General features: G+C 31.7%; 1 protein-coding gene across 1 annotated transcript; it reads left to right on the top strand.

The window, feature by feature from the left end:
- The first annotated feature begins 1,293 nt into the window (after positions 1-1,293).
- On the top strand, positions 1,294-4,776 carry LOC143611404 (uncharacterized). Its single transcript, XM_077085610.1, has 7 exons — positions 1,294-1,314; positions 2,589-2,662; positions 2,767-2,829; positions 3,379-3,426; positions 3,540-3,593; positions 4,308-4,371; positions 4,540-4,776. The coding sequence occupies exons 2-7, from the start codon at positions 2,615-2,617 to the stop codon at positions 4,611-4,613; spliced, it is 351 nt and encodes a 116-aa protein (XP_076941725.1). The 5' UTR covers positions 1,294-1,314; positions 2,589-2,614; the 3' UTR covers positions 4,614-4,776.
- Positions 4,777-20,619: the final 15,843 nt, after the last annotated feature.

The following is a 20,619-nucleotide window of genomic DNA, read 5'->3' as shown; positions in this document are numbered from 1 at the left end:
CTAACTAAAAGTCACTTAATTCATGAGCAGGTACGGATCCTACTATTTTTTTTTCACTCTTTTATATTTAATATATATATTACAGTTTTTATGACAAATTTCCTTTTTACTTAGAAAAGGTAATTTTGTGCATGTTGCATTTGAGATATAAAAAAGAGCAAAAAAATAAAATAAAAGAGTATATTAAGTACTCACTTATATTCTAATTAAATAGTTATTATAAAACATATAGTAGCTATTAGTTCAAACTGGTTTCTATGGTACTTTATCATCATTTATTATTTATATATGTGAACCAACTTGACCCGGACCAAAAGTTTGACCGTCGAGTTAGAAGATACCCAATCCGTGCTCTAGATCCGCTACTAACTCGGCCGGTCGATGCTTGATGTTTGACTACTATTTGACCTCGCATCAATATTTGGTCAAAACCCATGTGGCCCAAACTGAATTGGGTTGCGAAACTGTTCGTAGACAAGAATGTTTAGTGTTATCCAAACCAGTTTTGATCGGGTTGATCCGGTTTGGGTCAACAAATACCTTTTTTTGGCATGTTATATCAAATCGGGCCAGGTCCAAACCAGTTTAAAGGAACAAGACTACGAGCTAGTAGAGATGTACAAAATACCCGGTTCTGGACCCGACCCGAATCCGGTTCCTGCCCGTACCCGACCCAAGAGTACGACTTGGGTATAGGATTTCACCCCGGAGTCATGTCCGGAACCGGAACCGACCCGGACCCACCGGAACCTGAAATACCTGATTAAAATCCGGCCCTCCGAAACCCGAAAAAATCCCAGTCAAATATCCGACTATGGCTGAAACCGGTTCCTACTCGACCCGAATTTGAATTTTGTTGACCATACCCGGAACCAGTTCATACCTGGTTCCGCTTCCTAAAAATACCCAGTTTGTGCACGTCTACGGACTGGCATACGAACTGACAGGTTTGGTCGGGTCCAAGTCGGTTTGGGCCAAAAGAAATTTTATGAAATGGGTCGGGTTATAAAATAAACCGGGTTGGCGGGCCAAACCCATTTTTAACACACTACATCTACATTGTTGAAAACATGTTTTATGGACACATAGCCCACCTCAAAATGGGCTAAAAAATTTTCTTGATCTAGTCCAATGTCCAATAACAATAACTTATTTAATATTTAATAACAATAACTTATTTAACTAATATAAGTAAAATTTAATATTTTTTATTATCTTTACTTCTTGGGAATCAAAACCCTTGTCTGAAATCTTGATTTATCCTTAAAAACAAATCGTGATTTATCTCCCATCATCTTATTATCATTCATTCAGGTAATAAAAATCAAACCTTTTTCTTTAATTGCAACTTATTTTCAAGATTTCTTGAATACCCATCAAGTTAAATTAGGGGTTTTATTTGAATCTTGAATTAGTTAATAATTATGTGTGTTTTTAGTTTAATATATGCAATTTATGAAGTGGGTATTTTGTTTCTTGAATTATAGATAACTTAAATCCACTTTGGTTATTGAAAGTTTGAATCTTGGTGTGATTATTTCATCTGGGTGTTTGAAATTAGTAAATTATGTTAATATGTTAATATTTGTCTTCTAATCTGTATAAAGTTAGGGGCTTTTATTTAGATCCGATGATAATAAATTATGTGCAAAATGATTTAGTTGATCCATCTAGTAGGTGTGTAAACGAGCCAAGCTGCTCACGAGCTACTCGAGATCGGCTCGTTAAAAAGCTCGATCGAGCCTGAGCTTCACTTATCAAGCTCGAGCTGGCTCGCGAGCCTAAACGAGCCTGCCAATTATATATTTAATAATTATTAATTAATATATCTAATGTTCTGAAAAATTAAATAAATATAACTAAATATTATATATTTTTTTATACATTTAATATTATAAAAGAAAACGTATATAAAAATAATTATAATTATATAAAAACTAATTGATAAATAGTAAACGAGCTGAGCTCGAGCTTGAATATCTACTCACGAGCCGAGCTCGAGCCTAGTCGAGCTCGGGCTCGGCTCGTTTGCACCCCTAGGTGCAAATGAGCCGAGCTGCTCGCAAGCTACTTGAGATCGGATCGATAAAAATGTCGAAACGTGCGTCTTATCGAGCCCAAGCTGAGCTTAGGCTCATTAAGGTTTTTTTTTTGAATATATAAAAATAATTAAAAATGTATATATAAATTAATTAATAAATAATAAATGAGCCAAGCTAGAGCTTGAAAAAACGACTCACAAGCTGCGTTCGAGCTTTAGGAAAAGAGCTCAACGCGAGCCTAGTCGAGCTAGGGTTTGGTTCGTTTACACCCCTACGATCCAGTCTTTGGTCAAAATCACATATTATATGCTATATGTAACATGCATCACTTTTGTATCTCAATTCATAAATTTGGCACAAATTGTTTAAAATGTTGTTTTCTTGTTTTATAAACTGATAGATGATTATGTGTAATCTTGTAAAACCGTAAAGATCGGCATCTTGGTTTTTTGCATGATTTAATCGATAACTTGCAATCAAGATTATATCATAATAATTTCATATTCTTTTTTGTTAATCAACGCTAAAGTTTCGTGCTTTTTATAGGTTTTGGCAAACTTAATAAGATCATAATGGCTGAGACCAGTGATAACAACCCCATGCCCTCAAAGGAACAAGAGGTATATTATAATTTACAGTTTGTAATTTATATAAATATATATACTTTGAATATTATTGTATTTCAAGAAAAAGTGTTAATACTTTCTTTTGATGTGTTATGTAGGAAGCTGTGATCAAGAAAAAGTATGGAGGGTTGTTACCGAAGAAAAATCCGTTAATCTCAAAGGTATAAAGTAGGGGTGTGCGTGGTGCGGTTCAGTGCGGTTTTTGGCTAAAACCAAAACTTCGTTTTTTGGAATTTTTGAAACCGTTCGGTTTCGGTTTTTTCCATTTGAGCTTGAAAATTTTAGGCCGAAAAAAATGTTGGCAAAAAATAATGAATTTAGGTATAAATAATTTTGTTAATTGTAAAATAATAAACTGTTAATACATTTGATCAAAAATATTGGAGTTACATATTTATTAAATTTATTTTAAATTACTTAATGTTAAATATAAAAAAACAAAAAATTAGGAATTCGGTTCAGTTCGTTTTTTTTATTTGCAAAACCAAAACCGAACCGTGAGTGCGGTTTTTACAAAAACATAAAACCAAACCGTCGGTTTTTGTTTCGGTTCGGTTTTTTCGGTTTTTTTTGGTTTTGGATCGTTTTTTTTGGTTTCTTGCACATCCCTAGACTATAAAGTTTGCATCTTTTTGTGTTTGTTTGTATCGGGAAGAAAAAACGGCTCGTATAGTTTAAGTTTGACTTGTTTTTGGTCAATCTCTGAACAGGACCATGATCGGGCTTTCTTTGATTCGGCTGATTGGGCACTTGGAAAGGTAATTAATCGTATCCGTTCTCACTGTAAATGTAAACATTGTTATGGTATAAAATATAAAGATTCTATACGTGCAGTTATGAATGTTAAACATGGTTATTTGTTGCATAACAGCAAGGATCACAGAAGGCTAAAGGACCGTTGGAGGCGCTCCGCCCTAAATTACAGGTATTTAATACTCTCTTTGTAAAATTGACCGATAAAAAAAAATTAACGTTTTTTAGTAGAACGGACGTAAACTGCTAAAATATATGAACATAAAAGATGACTTATGTTATATTTTTCGTTTAAGGACGAAAGTGTAATTTGCTCTTAAAATTATGTATTTAAGTTAGGGGCGTGCGTGGTGCGGTTTTTGGCTAAAACCAAACCGAAAACCAAAACTTCGGTTTTTGGAGTTTTTGAAACCGTTCGGTTTCGGTTCGGTTTCGGTATTTGCCATTTGAGCTTGAAAATTTAAGGCCGAGAAAAAAGTTAGGAAAAATTAATGAATTCAGGTATAAATAATTTTGTTAATTGTAAAATAATAGACTGTTATACATATTATCAAAAATATTGGAGTTACATATTTATTAAATTCTTATAAATTACTTAATATAAAATATAAAAAAAAAACAAAAATTTAGGAATTCGGTTCGGTTCGGTTTTTTTGGTTTTTTTTACATGTAAAACCAAAACCGAACCGTTAGTGCGGTTTTTACGAAAACATAAAAAAACCGTCGGTTTTTGTATCGGTTCAGTTTTTTTTGGTTTCTTGCATACCCCTAATTTAAGTTGTTAAAAAACTTATGATTTTCAAAATATATCGATAACCAAGCAAACGTCACTTTATTTTATTTAATTATTTATGGACGAAATACTTAACATTTTTTCGTTAATCAGCCGACACCGCAACAACAATCGCGATCAAGGCGATCAGCTTACGCTCCTGCAGGTGAAGGAGAAGGTATGCTACTTTCAAACTTTAAAACAAAATTTTTTCTTTGATTTTTTTTAATTATTATTATTATTATTATTATTAAAATTATCATTACTATTATTATTATTATTATTATCATTATCATTATTATTATTATTATTATTTATCTTTTTGGTGTTTATTTTGTTTATGCAGTGGATGGAGGTAATGCTGACATGGACAGTGATGACAAAGATCTTTCAAAAGATCAAGAAACCAACCCATCTTAGTAACTTGGTTACTTTTAAGGATTATAATGTTATGATGCATAACATTGCTACATGTGGTACTTTGAGACCATTGGTGTTGTTTATTATTACCATAAACCTTATTGTTGCATCTTTGAGAGTTTTACTATTGAGTAATAATAATAATAATATACTTATTATGTTACTTGTTTTATTGTATGTTTCATGCATTTTGGTATGTGTTTTAAGTGTTTTTTTAAGTATTTGAAACATTAGTCAAATAAGTAAAGATGGAAAAAAAAAAGAAAAGAAACGGGTTGGGCCGACAAAATGATTCATGAACCGACCCGAAACCACTCCAAAACCGGTTTGACCCAAACAGATTTGTAAAACGGTCATAACCGATGGTTTGCATATCAGCTATAATAATAATTACGCTACAATTTACAAGTACAATAATTATTATTACTCTACTTACACTATGTTGTAGCTAATAATAATTACTCAAGTTGTAAAGTGTAGTGGAACTATTATTTTTCCACGTTTTTTTGTTATAGCATAACGGAGTAATTGCAATATTGTCATCGCGTTACCCTATTCTGAGTATTACGAAAATGCTACCGTGACCATTTTTTCTTCAATCGTATTCTTCGCGCGGAAACTTTGATTTGTAGTAGATCCATCTCCTACTTTTATATATTTGTTAGTATGATCAATTTTGTTATAGATATAATGCAAGTAAATTGGCTATGTTAATTGATATTTCAATTAGTAGATTTGTCATAGAAAAGCAAAATAGAACCAAAAAGTGGTCAAATTTTAATCTTTAAACTGAACTTGAATTCAAAGGCTTGATGGATCAATGATGTTATTCTGAATGATTGCTTTTGATTAGTAACTAAAAAATAGATAGTTTACTAATTATTAAAGTTTCCTTAACTTTGCTGTGTTTCATGTTTCCTTTAAAATTTCACTCAAACGATAGCTAAAACGGGTCCTGGTGTTGTGCGGCTGCAAGCAGGGGCGGATTTAGTGTTCGGCTAGGGGAGCGTTTGCACCCACTCAAATTCATAGTTTCTTTTATAAATTTGTAATATATTAGGTCTAAAGACTCAAGTGACCCATCCAAAAAATTTTAGTGACCCACTCATAATATTTTTTTGTGCCCCAAGCTTAACTTTTTAAATGTTAAGCCAAAATTTTTAAGCTTAAATTTAATTTTGTTATGAACAATAAGAATTAAGCCCATATTAGTTAATTGCTCAACCACTTTAATTGAAAATTTAGAATTAGTGTGGGACGAACAGATTAGGGTGCGAAAAGATGAAAAATTTGCTAATTGAAATGTATTGCGGATCTTGCTAGGGTTATGGTAGAACAAGGAAACATGTCTTTTCATTTGGTTTATCGATTAGTAAAGCTAACACTAGTTTTGCTTATTGCAACCACAACGATTGAGAGCTGTTTTTTGGGCAATGAAGATCACAAAAACAAATTTACGTAATCGAATTGGTGAAGATTTTATGAATGCTTGTGTAATTTGTAGTGTTGAAAAAAAAATCACTTTTAAGTGTTACGAATGAAGCTTTAAGTGACCGTTTTCAAAAGACGAAATCACGTAAAGGTCAATTGTAATATGTATTTTATTTATCTTTAATGAAATTTATTGTTTACATTTCTATACGTAGTTTGTTTTATGTAAATTTTTTACTCGACTCATTTTGGTTTGACCCGACCCATTTTGGTTTGACTTGTTTTAGTTTGAATTGAAGAATTCTAGGTTGAATTTTTTTGCACCCACTGACTAAAATTTCTGGATCCGCCACGTAAAGGTCAAGGTAAGTCTAACACTAATCGCGCCTTCTAAGAATCGCGTTTAAAACATCCGGTCTTTGAAGAGTAACTCAAGTAAGCAAAACGGGCCAATCGGGGCACCTGAACCGAGTGTGGTCGGGTCTACAAAGACAGCACCTGGGTCTAATATGAAGTCATAATATTGATTGGTTTTAGCTTTTAAAGTTTAACGTAGTAGAAGTAGAGGTGCACAAATCGGGTTTTTCAAATACCGGTTTCGGGTATGACCGGGCATTGGAAAATCGGGTATTGCCAATACCCGGGTCGGGTTCGGGTTCAGGTCCGGATATTGCCTAATTTTGGGTATAGATTGGATTTTTTAAGGAGTTGCACTTTTTGGGAGTATTTTTCAAGTATTTCTCGGGTATAGATCGCGTATTTGAAAAACCCAATTTCGGGTATTGGAAAAACCGGTTTTTGGGTATGGAATCGGTTCCGGTTTTTGGGTATTACCGGGTACAAATCGGTCCAGTTTGGGTACGGGTTTTGGTACCGAAATGCGTACCCTACTGGAGGGTCAGGTTCGGGTATAAAATAAACCGGTTCCGGGTTTATTTTCGAGTCTAGTAAGTAGTAACATGTTTGGGCTTTTTGTGCACCTCGAAAAATTGCATATGAATATATGATCTAGGTTTCAGTTGTGAATTATGATCTCTTTTTGAGTTGGGCCTAAAATTCCATGGGCCCAAGTTCATTCTAGCCTAGAGTCTCAAAACATATATTAACTAAGTACATATTTTTAATATGTTTGTAATGAAAAGCATTGTGTGCTTTTCTTGTAATCGTATTATTACATAATAGTTATCATATATGTTACAAAATTCGTTATGAATGTTAAAAACAATTTAGAACAGACAAGAAAGTGATAAAAAGATATGGATTTTGTGATTAAATAAAAATGGAGTCAAAAAGGGGCACTTAGTCTAAACGATAGATGAGGGCACTAAGTTAGTTAATGCAAGTCCATGTGAGGTACGGACCCATTAGTAAAAGTGGTTTGTTTTATGGTATTTGATTGTTTGATTTCCCGTCAATTAAGTGTATCGTAACGTTTACATCACTCAAAAGTTCATAGAATGTGAACACTTACGTAATGTTTGAACAATATTCATGAAAATCTATATACTAGAGTCGAACTCGAGTTTGATAAAATTTCAAATCACATTGGTAACAAAAGATGATGGCAATTAAAATAATCAAATAAAACTCATTCAATTTATGATTTATAAGAACACATAAACTAAAGGGCAAATAACATACAAAACCGACATATTTTCTAGGGCTTTTTTTTCATAAAAGTTCATCAGCATCTTTTGATACATTTCAGTGGCTGTACCTGTTAATTTTGAACACAGTCGTGATAAAAATAGCAACTTAAACAACTAGCCACTAATTTCGTATAAACCTAAACCTTAAAATTACAAGAATACAAGTAATAGGATGCAGGTAATTTTTCATAATATTGAGTTTCCTTGTATTATTTAAAATTTTGGTACAAATGCTATGATCTTAGTTGTTAAATTCTGATATCGATCTTACAGTTCTACAATCTTATTTATCGATCTTACATAAAAGTTCTTTGAATCATAGGATCTCGACTTTAACTATGTGATTTAAGAATCATAACTAATATTGTTTGATTTGAATTACTAAATTAATTTTTTTTCATACACTAACCAATTCAACTAGATAGTAGATACCTAAATCCCTTTCAAGTTTAAAACTTTTTATGATTGGGTTTAAAATGAGCTTGTATTTAATGTATAAAAAAGTATTTAAGGATTTTTCTGAGAAAAAAAAAACAGAAAATATGTTAATTTTGTGTTTTGCCTAAATTAAATTGTTACCTTTGTCAATTTTTATTTTTATTTTAAATTTGTAAAAGTGCATTGATCCATTAAAAAAAGTTGGAAACAAAATAACTACGTTTGAAACATAATGGACCAACCAACCATGTGAATTTTTCAACTGATAAAGACCCAACTTCCTCTTTCAACATGATCCATTGGTTTTTTGAGTTGTCACACCATTCAAGAGTTTCACACAATACAACTTGGCCATTGGATGGTTGAATCAATAGTGCACTCTACCTCATACCCTTGTCATTTGGGCACAAATTATCACCAAATTAGGGCACCCCTTATGGTGGGAAACATTGGTAACAATTAATTATGATCATTTATGAAGTTAATTAGGAGTGCGAAGTTATGATACGATATGATACAATACAAGATATAAATCTAATAAGAAAATGACGGGTTCCTACGGCTTTGGCTTTGGTCTAATCGTGTTATGAGTTTACTTGGGTTGAACTTGCAAACATGTTTAGCTAAATCCGTGTTCATGTCATCTGACACTCTGACAAGTTCATATTTTATGATTTATTTTTATATGTTTTTAAAATATATGTTATATGTCATAACTAAAATTGCTCCGGTGTTTTATGTCAAACTTTTATAGGTAAAAGAGATACAAACGTTAAAGTTTCATATTCTTAGCATAGTTGAATATGCACATTTGTATTTTAGATGTACATGTGTAATTTACTTTTATTAGTATGTAAAAAAAACAGTTTCAAACAGGTTGATTTTGTGTTAATATTTCGACCCGATTTTTAAATTTGTGTCGTGCCGATTTGTATGAGATTTTCTGATTTGTATCATATTTGATACGTCAACTTAAACATGAACAACTGCCACTTTCTCTCATTTGCTTTTGATACATTTGGTTTTCTGCCCTCAGAGGCTGTGAATTTTTTTAGTAGGGTTCAGCGTGCCGTACTGGTACCTCTTCGGCTCCTAGGTCCCAAAGCTTCGTTTTTAGTAGGATTGACTTTGCTATTCAAAAGAGGTGTGGTGCAGCTTGTTGCCCGTTTGTCTGCCACTTTATTGTAATCGTTTTTGAATTTAATAGAGTTAGTGCAGTTCTTAATAAACTAGTTTTATACCAATTTGTTGATCGGTTAGTTTAATATAATAAAATTTAAACACTTTCTTCTTTGCAAATTGCAACTCTTCTGTATCATTTAAACATTCCACTTCAACTCCCCTCCCCTATTTGTCAACAAGAAACATAAACAAGTGCAAGCATTATTATTATTATTATTATTATTATTATTATTATTATTATTATTATTATTATTATAATAATAACTTCAGAAACAAAATATTTCATAAGAAATTCCTTAAATTTTGTCATCTCAAGAAATAATTAAAAACTTGATGTTACATTTCCTTTTATCTTTTATGCTGTTACATCAACAAAACGTTAGAACGCATGTGAGATGAGGCCAAGACTATTTGAGACACTTTAACTGCTACCATATGCTTTCTACCATATATATCAGTTACAATTACAAAAAGGTTCAAATGGGCTATCACACCCACCACCGACACATATAAGAAGTTATAATGCAAGATCATTATACCTAAATGTAAGGGTGTACATAAATCGGTTTGAGTCAGTTTTGATCTAAAACCATAACCATAAACATAACCGAGATGTTGGTTAATAGATACCATAACCAATCAGCTATAGTGATTTTGGTTAATCGGTTTTGAAGGCAATAGTGGATCGGCTATGGGTTGGTTAACCGTAAATTTGGTCGTAGCTAAAAATAGCTTCAAACAATATAATCGAGCATTATTTGGGCATGAAATTTTTCGACCATGAAATAATTTTTTTATTATACATTTGTATATACTAGTATATATCACAAAGTATAAATCACATATGATCCGTAATATTATAAAAATGCATATAATTAGTTCATTTCGGATTAGACGGGTATGATAACCTTGTTAACCACTAAACATGTTTTATAATCAATGTGAGTCTGGGTTCAATAAATTTAAACCCCTTTTTCTGAACGAAAAATTTCAGTAAACTTGACACAGCTAGCAGAAACCCAAAACAAACAATTAGAAATAAAAATTACACAAATTTGTCCACGCAAAGACTTCAATGAATATCTATGTTTGATCTAAAGACATTAACCCCAACATTTTAATGAACTTTACCACTTCCGCGCGGGGGTGGGGGGTGGGGGGCAGCAAATATTGTCAGAGAAGATGGATTCATTTCTCGTCTTTAAATGTATCTACAAGCCGTTATGATTATCTCGTGCAACGCCCTTTCTTTTCTTGCAAATTGGAGCTGACGTGTGTAACGTAAAAAGATCCCGACCCGGAAAAGCATAAATAAGAGGAATGTTACACCATGTTCTAATAAGCATAAACCTAACCTGGTTGGTATTACACATTTACACTTTATTAATTAAAAAAACAAATTATTGTGTAATTAAATTTGGTCAAACAGGGAATTAAGTGTACACTTGACTTTTAGGTGAGACATGTCCTATATTTGAACTGTATCCTATTTCTAAAGTTCAAAGTTTCAAACCATAGAACATTGATTTGTCCAACCGAAAAACATGAACCATCCTAAGTCCTAACTAGGCCTGTTCACGAGCCGAGCCGAGCCGAGCCCGAGCCAAGGCAAGCTCAAGCTCGGCTCGATAATCAATCGAGCTGGCTCGGCTCGAGCTCGAGCTCTTAATCGAGCTAAAAATTTGAGCTCAAGCTCGGCTCGGTTTTAAATCGAGCCGAGCCCGAGCTCTTAATCGAGCTAAAAATTTGAGCTCAAGCTCGGCTCAGTTTTAAATCGAGCCGGCTAGGTTCGACTCGATTTGGATCGAGTTTACCTGTAATAATAAAAATTATATGCAACCATCAAGCTAAACTAAATAAATATGACGTTAAGATCAACACCAACCAAATACAAACTAAATAAATACGTCTAATAACACCATCGAAAACAAAATATGTTCAACAAGTCTAAACCAAACCAAATACAAAATTAAGCAGAGAAGTATTATCTATGAGCGATGGCAGATGGCGGAGGTGAATATGAGCGGCTAGGGTTAGGGTGGAAAATGGAACATATACTGATTATTGAGTGTGTGAACTATGAAGTCTCATCTCTCAGTTACTCAGTATATGGAATTATGAATATGAACTATGGAGTGAGAAATGAAATTGGGCTGGATTAAAGGAAAGCCCATTTGTTAAAATAATTGAGCTCGATAATTTTATGTATGTATGTATGTATGTATATAATAAATTAAAATAGAATAGTTCGAGCCAATCGAACGAGCTCGAGTCGAGCCGGGGCTAGTTCAGGCTCGGCTCGTTTAGAAATCGAGTCGAGCTAGGCTCGGCTCGTTTACAATCGAGCCAATTTCGAGCGAGTTTTCTCCGAGCTTTTTTCGAGCGAGTTTCGAGCCGTGAGCTTTTTAAACAGCCCTAGTCCTAACTCTTGTCTGCCTTAAATGGACGGTTCAGGTTTAATGTAACACAATAACTTTATCCAATTAAATGCTGTTTCCGCATATACAAAACAACTGCTGTTATACAAAACCTATTTATATTCTTTTTTTTAACGTCCAACAAACATAGAATGCCTAAAATAGGGCTGTCAGTTTGTGTCTTAACGTGTTTAACATGTTAGAGACGACGCAATTAGCACAAACATCAAACATAAAAATGACTCGTTTAACAATTGACTTTGGTGGTTTGAGCATGACAATTATACGTTTTATGTACCAAGAATGAGAAATGATGTACTTTAGCGTCTTAATTTTAATTAATTTTAAAAAAGTACAAAATTGTATAGCGCACTTTTTTGCTAAACATGTTTTATCGTGTCTAAACAGGTGCTCATTATCACGTCCCTAGCCTCAAGATACAATATTCCTTTATTGCAATTCAATAACTAGGCTTTTATTTTCTACTAATTTAAATTTATATATATTTTTATGATTCAAAGTAAGATATATCAAAACCATCCACAAACAAATAGTCTTATAGGGTGACAATAGATCGATCGGTTTTTAGCTCTTCGAGTATTCAAATCAAATACTTGGATTTGTCGATTTGAAGATTTTGAAAATCGTCATATCGATTGAAATCCCTGTTTTATGTAACCTTAATTGTTCCTTGTACGTAGTTATTATATTGGTAAGTCATGCAATACATATTTGTGATATTTTTTTCTTAATGCCGTACTTTTATATTCACAAAGATAGAGCATAAAACCTGAATTTTTCATTCTAACAGTTTAAAAACATTTGTTACATTAAAGTAAAGTATATATTTATGAATAAATTATTGTATTTATTTACGAATAAATTGTCATAAACTAAATCTTTTTGTAAAGAGAATCTTTACTTAATAATGCAAGTTTTTCAAATGTTCTGAAAGTTTTTTATCCTTTAGTCACTTAACTTTTAAGTGCTCAAATCCTATATTTTTTTTTGAAGATGTTAATTTTATTATTAATTGAAGTAAGAGATGCCTTTGTTTTTAGTCGGATTGGGTTTGCTATCCAAAAGGGGGTTGCGACGCAGTTTGTTGCCCGCTTACCTGCTACTTCATTGTAAATCGTTTGGATGTTTCTATGAAATATAAAAGAAGATAATCTCTTGATTTAATTAAACAAATTGAAAAATCTAAATCAAACTGGAAAAAAAATCACTAAATGATAATCGAGATTCATATAAGTTTCATTCTTCTAACTCAATTTAACTTCTTTTTTTTTTGAAGTCTTTATTAAAAAATTTATATAGAATTCAACACCTAATGAAAGTTGAAGTTGAAATGACTTTAGAGAACACCAAAAACTTTAAGTATGGTAAAATTAAAATACTTAGAAAATTTGGTTAATATCACGTAGAGTTAACTCATTTATAAAAGGATAATAATAATGACAATAATAATAATAACAATACTTTAGGAGACACATTGAAAAGTACCTAGATTTTGGCTGCTTTTAACTGTAATGAGGTTTGTCTGTATAAAAGATTTGTGTTTTGGAATTAAGTGTATGCATGTGCACTTGCTATGTTACCGGCGTTATAAGCGGCTCAACCTTCACTTTCAATACAAAAAAATAATCACCAAGTTAAATATATATTATTTGTATAGTTATGATTATAAATATACATGACTAAAAATATATTTTTCTTTTTTACATTACATTTACAAGCGGCTTTGTGATTAGCAGACAAATACACAATCATAAGAACAATGACGAATCCAGACATTTAATTCAGTGGGAGAAAATAACCAATAAAACTAAACTGTGTGAAAATGTAAAAAAGGACTACATTATACGAACCATTTCCAAAAGATACAATATATAATATATTTACATATAAGATAATATTATCTAAGGTTTTTTTTAATCAATATACATTCATTAACTAATATGGAGTGAATGAGTGGACTTGTTTATCAATTAATTGGGCTGGGTTTGGTAGATATTTAGAGCATGTGGGCTTGAAAAATCACAGAAGGGTGCCTATAATGTATTTTTTACCACAATAACACTAAAATATATAATATTAATACAATCTAGAAAAATTTGAGTGGGGGTCTTACCCCCCTGACATATGCTTCCGTCCGCCTATGCATAAGAAGATGGAAGAATTGAACTTTGACGTGTGATTTTATCCAAACAAAAAATTTGCTACTTATTTTCTTCTAACAACTGTGACGGATAACCTTTGATTAATTTATTGGAAAATGAGTGTAAAAAGAGCATTTTCCACTAAATGTTAAAGTCGTTTTTCGCCAACTTTGGACATAGATACATATTATACTTCAGTTGAGTAAGTTCTAACCTTTTCGTTTGGCTTTTATGTTGCAAGAGCTTTGCAATGAACCAAACTATGTCTAAAGGAGCTAAAGTGAATGAGATCAATGCTCGAGGTTGGGTAAACGAAATGGTGAAGCTGTGAATATTAAGAAAGTAAACCAAGAAACAAGTTGGAACTTGTCTCACATTGACGAGGAGATAAACCTTTGAGAGTTGTATATGGGCAGTGCGATGCGGGTGGTCTAATATTAGAGTCCATTACTTATTCTTCTTTGTTATATTTTTGTATCAAACTAAACACGAAAATTCGAATCTTATCATTCAAAATTTCAAATCTCAACGAACTACGAACTTCAAATAACCTACAAGGCCGGATAAGAAGAATTAAATTAAAACAATTATATCGGAATATACTTGACATTTTGTTTCGCTTTTAAGTTTTCAAAAAGTTAACCCATCATGAGATTTTACCTTTGTTTATCACTAAATTTGACTCATAGTTTACACTTTACATTAATAATTATAAACTATTTTCTTGCCCATGTTACCTGAAATATAGAATAAAGCAATTTATGTATAAGTGTATCATTTCTACTCCCTTCGTGCAAAAAGTATCACGCATATGCTTCCATTTGGTGTCATAGTATGAAAAGTAACATATTTGGATAAGTTATTTTAATACAACTTAATATATCCCTTTTGTAATATTTTAATGTTGTTTCAGTGTTTCTCTGGCGAAATATTATTCGTTATTTTCTGCCAAATCCATATTATCTATCATTCCGTGATCAACACATTAATCCCGATAATTTCGGGATTGATAATTGTTGCCAGTAATCAAATCTTAATCATTAACAACACTTTTAGTGCTATGATTTCATGTGACGTTATATCCACGTGGCCCATTGCAAAGACATTTGCATGATATCCAGCTCATTACTTATGTATATCATTTGGCAATAAGTGATTCTTCTCTACCTTGTGTCTTTGAGAACATTAATAACTGTTTTTGTTCTTAGGATTTGTTCCAACTTATAATACTATGTTGTGTTTGGTAAATGTTTTTTGAACATCATCATCATCATACTCAGTAAATCCCACCGATAGCAAAGAATAAATGTTAGCATTTGGAAATAAAGGTTTTATTGGTCGATGCAATAGTACTAGTCGATCGATAACCTACACTTGTGCTTGTGTATGAAAGTTCATAAACAGTGAGTTGATATCTTTTTGAAACTATGTTACGTGTATCGTATATACTGATCTATTTTTGTTGGATTCAATACTAGAGATTAAGCGTTTTAACGAAGAGTTCTGTGTATATTGCAAGATAATTTAGTTGTTCGAATGATCAATATGTTTAGTAGCTTTCTCACAGGGCGTAAGACCAAAAGGTGCAACGTACTCTTACCATACACAATCATAAATTATAAATCTCCAAGTTGTTTTTCAGTGCAGTTTATGTCTCCAACGTTCGTTTTAAATATATAGACTCAACTTTATTCAAACACAAATGAAAATTAGAGACAAATCATTCTTTCAATCTTCTTCAATTTTGCCTCTCGACTCAGACCCTCGTTGGTCGAAAACAGAGAGTGTGCTAGTTGGTCTTTCCCCATTGTGCTACCACTCCACTCGCAACGACCTCCATCCGACACCTAGTCAACAATTAGCTAGCACTAGGTTAGGTTTTTTTTTCAATCAAAAAATCTGTGTTTTAGTATTTAAAGTGATTAGAAGTAGGTTGACATTTAATCATTCTTACATAGTTTTGAGTTTCACTCCTTGTTGCATTCCTTTCATGCTACTAACGCATATCTTAATTAATCAAAAACTTTGTTTTAGATAAATATACAAGTGACAATAGAAGTTCTTTGTAGACGTTGCCTAAATTTTATTTTATTTTTGTTTTTTATAGATTTATATTTATACATTTTTATTAAAACTTGAGTTTTTCCAATGACCTGTTTTAAGTTTTTAACTACTTATTTTTATTTATCTATTTGTTTTTTGTCTTTGTTACGAAAAATTTGGACCAGTTATAGTTTTAACGTATATTTTGATGAATTTTGTCTTCTTGTTTTACAAATTTCAATTTGACTTTGTCATAAATAATTTATATTGTTTTGATACGTTTCGATATATATTTATTATTAAACAAGTATATTATTTAAATGTCGCTTTATATTGCACGCGTTTCATGTTAGGATTGTATTTGTAGAGCATGTGCATCCTGAGCCGTTTATGTGGACCAACTTAATGCCGAATTTATAATAATAAAAAAAATTGTTGGGCATTTATTTACGATTTAAAAGCGAATAGCAGCGTGCTTGTTGCCCGTTTTTCTTTCAATCCTTTAAATGCATATAAGAGCATTCATATTGAAGTCTTCGTCTCTAAATTTTGAGACTTCTTAGAAGTTTCTTCATGTGTATCTCAATCTTTGTCATTATCACTTATTCATTTGATGAGGTGAGAAAGTGGTTATGATGTACGCTAAGAAATTAAATGTTCAATACCTACATAGTTTAACATTTAGTTTTACAAGAAAATAAGAAAATAAAAATCTCAATCTCAATTCAAAATATAAATATTTGCTATAGCGAATTTCTATATATACTCATTCATTATTCATATCTTTAAAATTTAACGATTGTACTTTTGGAGTTTCGATTTTTACCTCAACATTTCAATTTGTATTTCAGGCATGAAAGAAAAAGGAGAAAAAAATTGTAAAAAAAATATTGAGAATGAGGTATGAGAGACTAAACAAAATTTAGAGCAATATCAGTTTTTAGTTTTGTAGATAGAGTTTCCAGTGGGACGAAGATGGACAATATTAGATAATCCATTTTTTTCCTTTTCAAACTAAAGTAATTGGCGTGCAAACACCAATAGACGATGATTAATATCAAACTATATGTAATGGTTTAAGTTAAAGTGATATTATAAAGTGACACGTAAACCGTAAGTATTTAACTGATAGTCCTTTAATAATAGCGTAGTGGTTTTGACTTTGATTTCTCCATGACACCACTACACACACCTTAATTCCTCAACTATAATAATATTGTTTGTTAGTTACCTATTAAGGTTTTAGAAAATTGTTCATTTGGACACTAGAACTTTTTTATGCAAACTTTATTTTAAAATGTAAATAAAAGATTATAAGGTATACAATAAAAACAGAATGTGTGAAAACGGACGTTTGGTGGTTACTTAAGATGCATGTGGGATTGTGGGTATAGTCATAGGTGGGACCAACTCAAGATCCATCCAGATCTCCCTTGGTCCTCTTATAACCAATTCTTTTTAAAATTTTAATATATTTATTTTATTTTAAGCTTATAAATTTACAGAAAAAAAATTAGGCTTAACATAAATGAAGACTACCAAAAATTGGTCTCATGTAATTATGAGCTTTTACTTTTACCAAATCGTTAGGGTTTGATCAAATCTACGGATTTAGGTCATTAGTTTCAAATTTGTGATTTAATCATCATGATTTAATTTTACTTGTAATTAAACCTGACCTGTCACTATGTTAACTCTGGTCGTTAAACCCACTAATTAACATACCCCTCATGTGAGAGGATTTTGTCATTTTTCCCCCAAATTAAAACCCAACCCTAATTCCCAATCCCTTTTTCATCTTCGTCTTCCCAAGCTCAATCCCAAAATCAAACGATCAAAGAGTGATTCATCTTAAAGATGTTTCATCTTCACTCATGTTATAAAATGATGGTGTTATCATCTTCATTATTGAAGTGTTGATGTTCTTCATTAACTTCTATATCCACTATAAATATGAATTCATTCATGTCTACTTACAAATCAACACTGGTTTAAAGTTATCGTGTGGAGATCGAAGCCACTAAGACTAAGCGCCATGAAGTTTGAGAGATGAATCGTAATCAGTAGAGGGTGTTTGTGCTTTAGTCGAAAAGAAGAATCATAATAAGATGAATCGTTTGATTTGGGGATTGAACTTGGTCGGGAAGACGAATATGAAAAGGGGATTGGGAATGAGGGATGGGTTTTAATTTGGGGAGAAAAATGACTAAAATACCCCTCACGTGATTGGCATACTGGTGGACTTGAACGACCAGAGTTAACATGATTAGTGAGGCCGGGCTTAATTGTAAGTGAAATCAAACCACATGGACAAAATCAAAAATTTGAAGTTAACAGACTAAAACCGTCGATTTGGTCAAACCACATGGATGAAAACAACAGTTCCCTCTAATTATTATTAATTAAAGACATTCTAAGTCGAAAAAAACGTTCAGAAGGAGATCCCAACCGACCCTCCCCTCCCATTTGAAAATTTTTTTAGTCTTATTATAATGTAAAAATCACGATTGACTCATGTGAGTATATAATAATTGTCAACTAAGAACATTTCCGATTTCTATGAGAAAATTTATTTGGTCCGCCAATAAATCTTTAATACACAACCTATTCGTATTATAAAAAGAGAATAACAACTTAACCGCAAAATTTTCTCCTATAAGAAAAACAATTATCTTTAGATGTGATTATAAAACTACAAAATTGATAATCATTTGAATGGAAACTAACATTACAACTTGTAATTTTCTAAATTGCATGATTCCTATACTTATTCATTGTAATGAGTTTCTTTATCATAATTCGCTTACAATGTGCATTGAATCTCAAAATCTTGGGAGTTTTTTTTTTTATTAAAAAAATCTCGAAATCTCGTTAAGAACCTCCTTTACGACACAAGTCTTCTTAGTTTAGCAAAACTCACAACAGGGTAACGTGTGTTCTATCATATTATAAACATGCGATTTTGAAATGACCATTAATCTTATACATTTTTCATGTCTTTTTTACCTTTTTAATACTATCAACCAAAAGTTTAGCTAAGGGTTTTCTTAAAAAGAAATTTAAATGAGTTAATTACTTTAATTGAGCTAGTCAAACATTTTTGGTTCAATATTAATGGTTAGTCTTTTAACTTGCTAATTATTTTTGTTATTGAAACTAAGTTTTTGTTTTTTTAATATTTAAGCAATAATGATTATGAACAAAATATAATGATTAAGTTAGAAAACAAACAAAAATGAATGTATCACCGCAAAACGTCCATATCAATTAGGATTGACATAACACGTCAGACACAACATGATAGGCCACTAAGACCTGAAATGTTACCCACGAACAAGACACAGTAACTTATGGTATCATTTTTTCAAACACAAACACAAACACAAACCTGTCTAGAAACAAGTTAACACGAAACCTATTAACTTCGTATCGTTTCTTGTCGCGTTAACAACTCTGTGTTCGAAATTTTCAGCCACTCAGCCCTAATATAATTGACATTTTTATTTTTGGCCAGTTTTCGGTTCGGTGTTGGCCAATTTTTAAGTTCGGCTAACCTTTGGTTTGAATCGGTTCCAAACCGGTTTCCACATAATCGGTTTCATACCGCTTCGGTTTCGGTTCGATTAATCGGTTTTTTCCCACCTCGATTTGAAGACATGGTGACCCGATTTGGATAAAAATTACGTAAGTGATCTAATTGGAAAACTTTTAAAACTTGGTTACTTTTCAGTGGCATTTTATTTTTGTTTACCAGTAAAAATTTCACCTTTACCTTGCATTTTCAAATAATTGAACCTACAACATCACATTTATGAAATCATACAACTAGATCAATAAGTCGTAGATACAAAATGACCAAATAGGTCATGTTTGTAGGTTGATGGGTTCCACCATTCAACCTGTAGTTTTTGTCTTATATTTTTTACACATTAGTGTTTTAAATTACAACAAGCATGCAAGGGAGAAAACGCCGTGGTGGTTGTTTGGTAATTACGATACTACACAATATATAACTAGCGTAATAAAATTACACTATAGCATTCTCAACTTGCGAATTATATATCGCAACAATTTTATAAGTTGTGTAATTTTATTATGCTACTTGTAAAACTACAGCGTAATAATGTTGCACTAGTTGTAAATAGTATAGCATAATAAAATCACACTAGTTCTATATTGTGATGTAACGTAATTACGCTATATATATCAAATTGTCACGACTTTGTTTGCTTCCCTTTGTACGTTAATTCAGTTTGTATTGTACATTAACTCGACCCTAAAATTTTAACACAAAATACCTAGTTTAAACATATTGTAAAAATAAACGAGTATCAAGTCAGTCCATATACAACATGTTTAGGTAACCATTTTTTATAAATGCATTATTTTATATTTGCAATATGTTTAAACTTGTGTTAAAAATTTTTGGGTCGAGTTAATGTATAAATTGAATTAACGTATAAAGTGAAGCGAAAACAACGCTGTGACAATTTGATAAATAGCGTAATTACGTTACATCAGAATATATAACTAGCGTGATTTTATTACGTTATACTAATTTCAACCAACATAACATTATTACGCTACAATTTTACGAGTAGTGTTATAAAAATGTTAAATTCTTATATATATATATATATATTGTCATAAATACATACATACCAAGTCAATAGTGACAAGTGCC

Source organism: Bidens hawaiensis, unplaced genomic scaffold, assembly GCF_021521415.1.
Source record: "Bidens hawaiensis isolate Kalapana, Puna unplaced genomic scaffold, B.hawaiensis_p1.1 tig00031086_1, whole genome shotgun sequence".
Taxonomy (NCBI): Eukaryota; Viridiplantae; Streptophyta; class Magnoliopsida; order Asterales; family Asteraceae; genus Bidens; species Bidens hawaiensis.
This window is presented reverse-complemented; position numbering and strand designations above follow the sequence as displayed.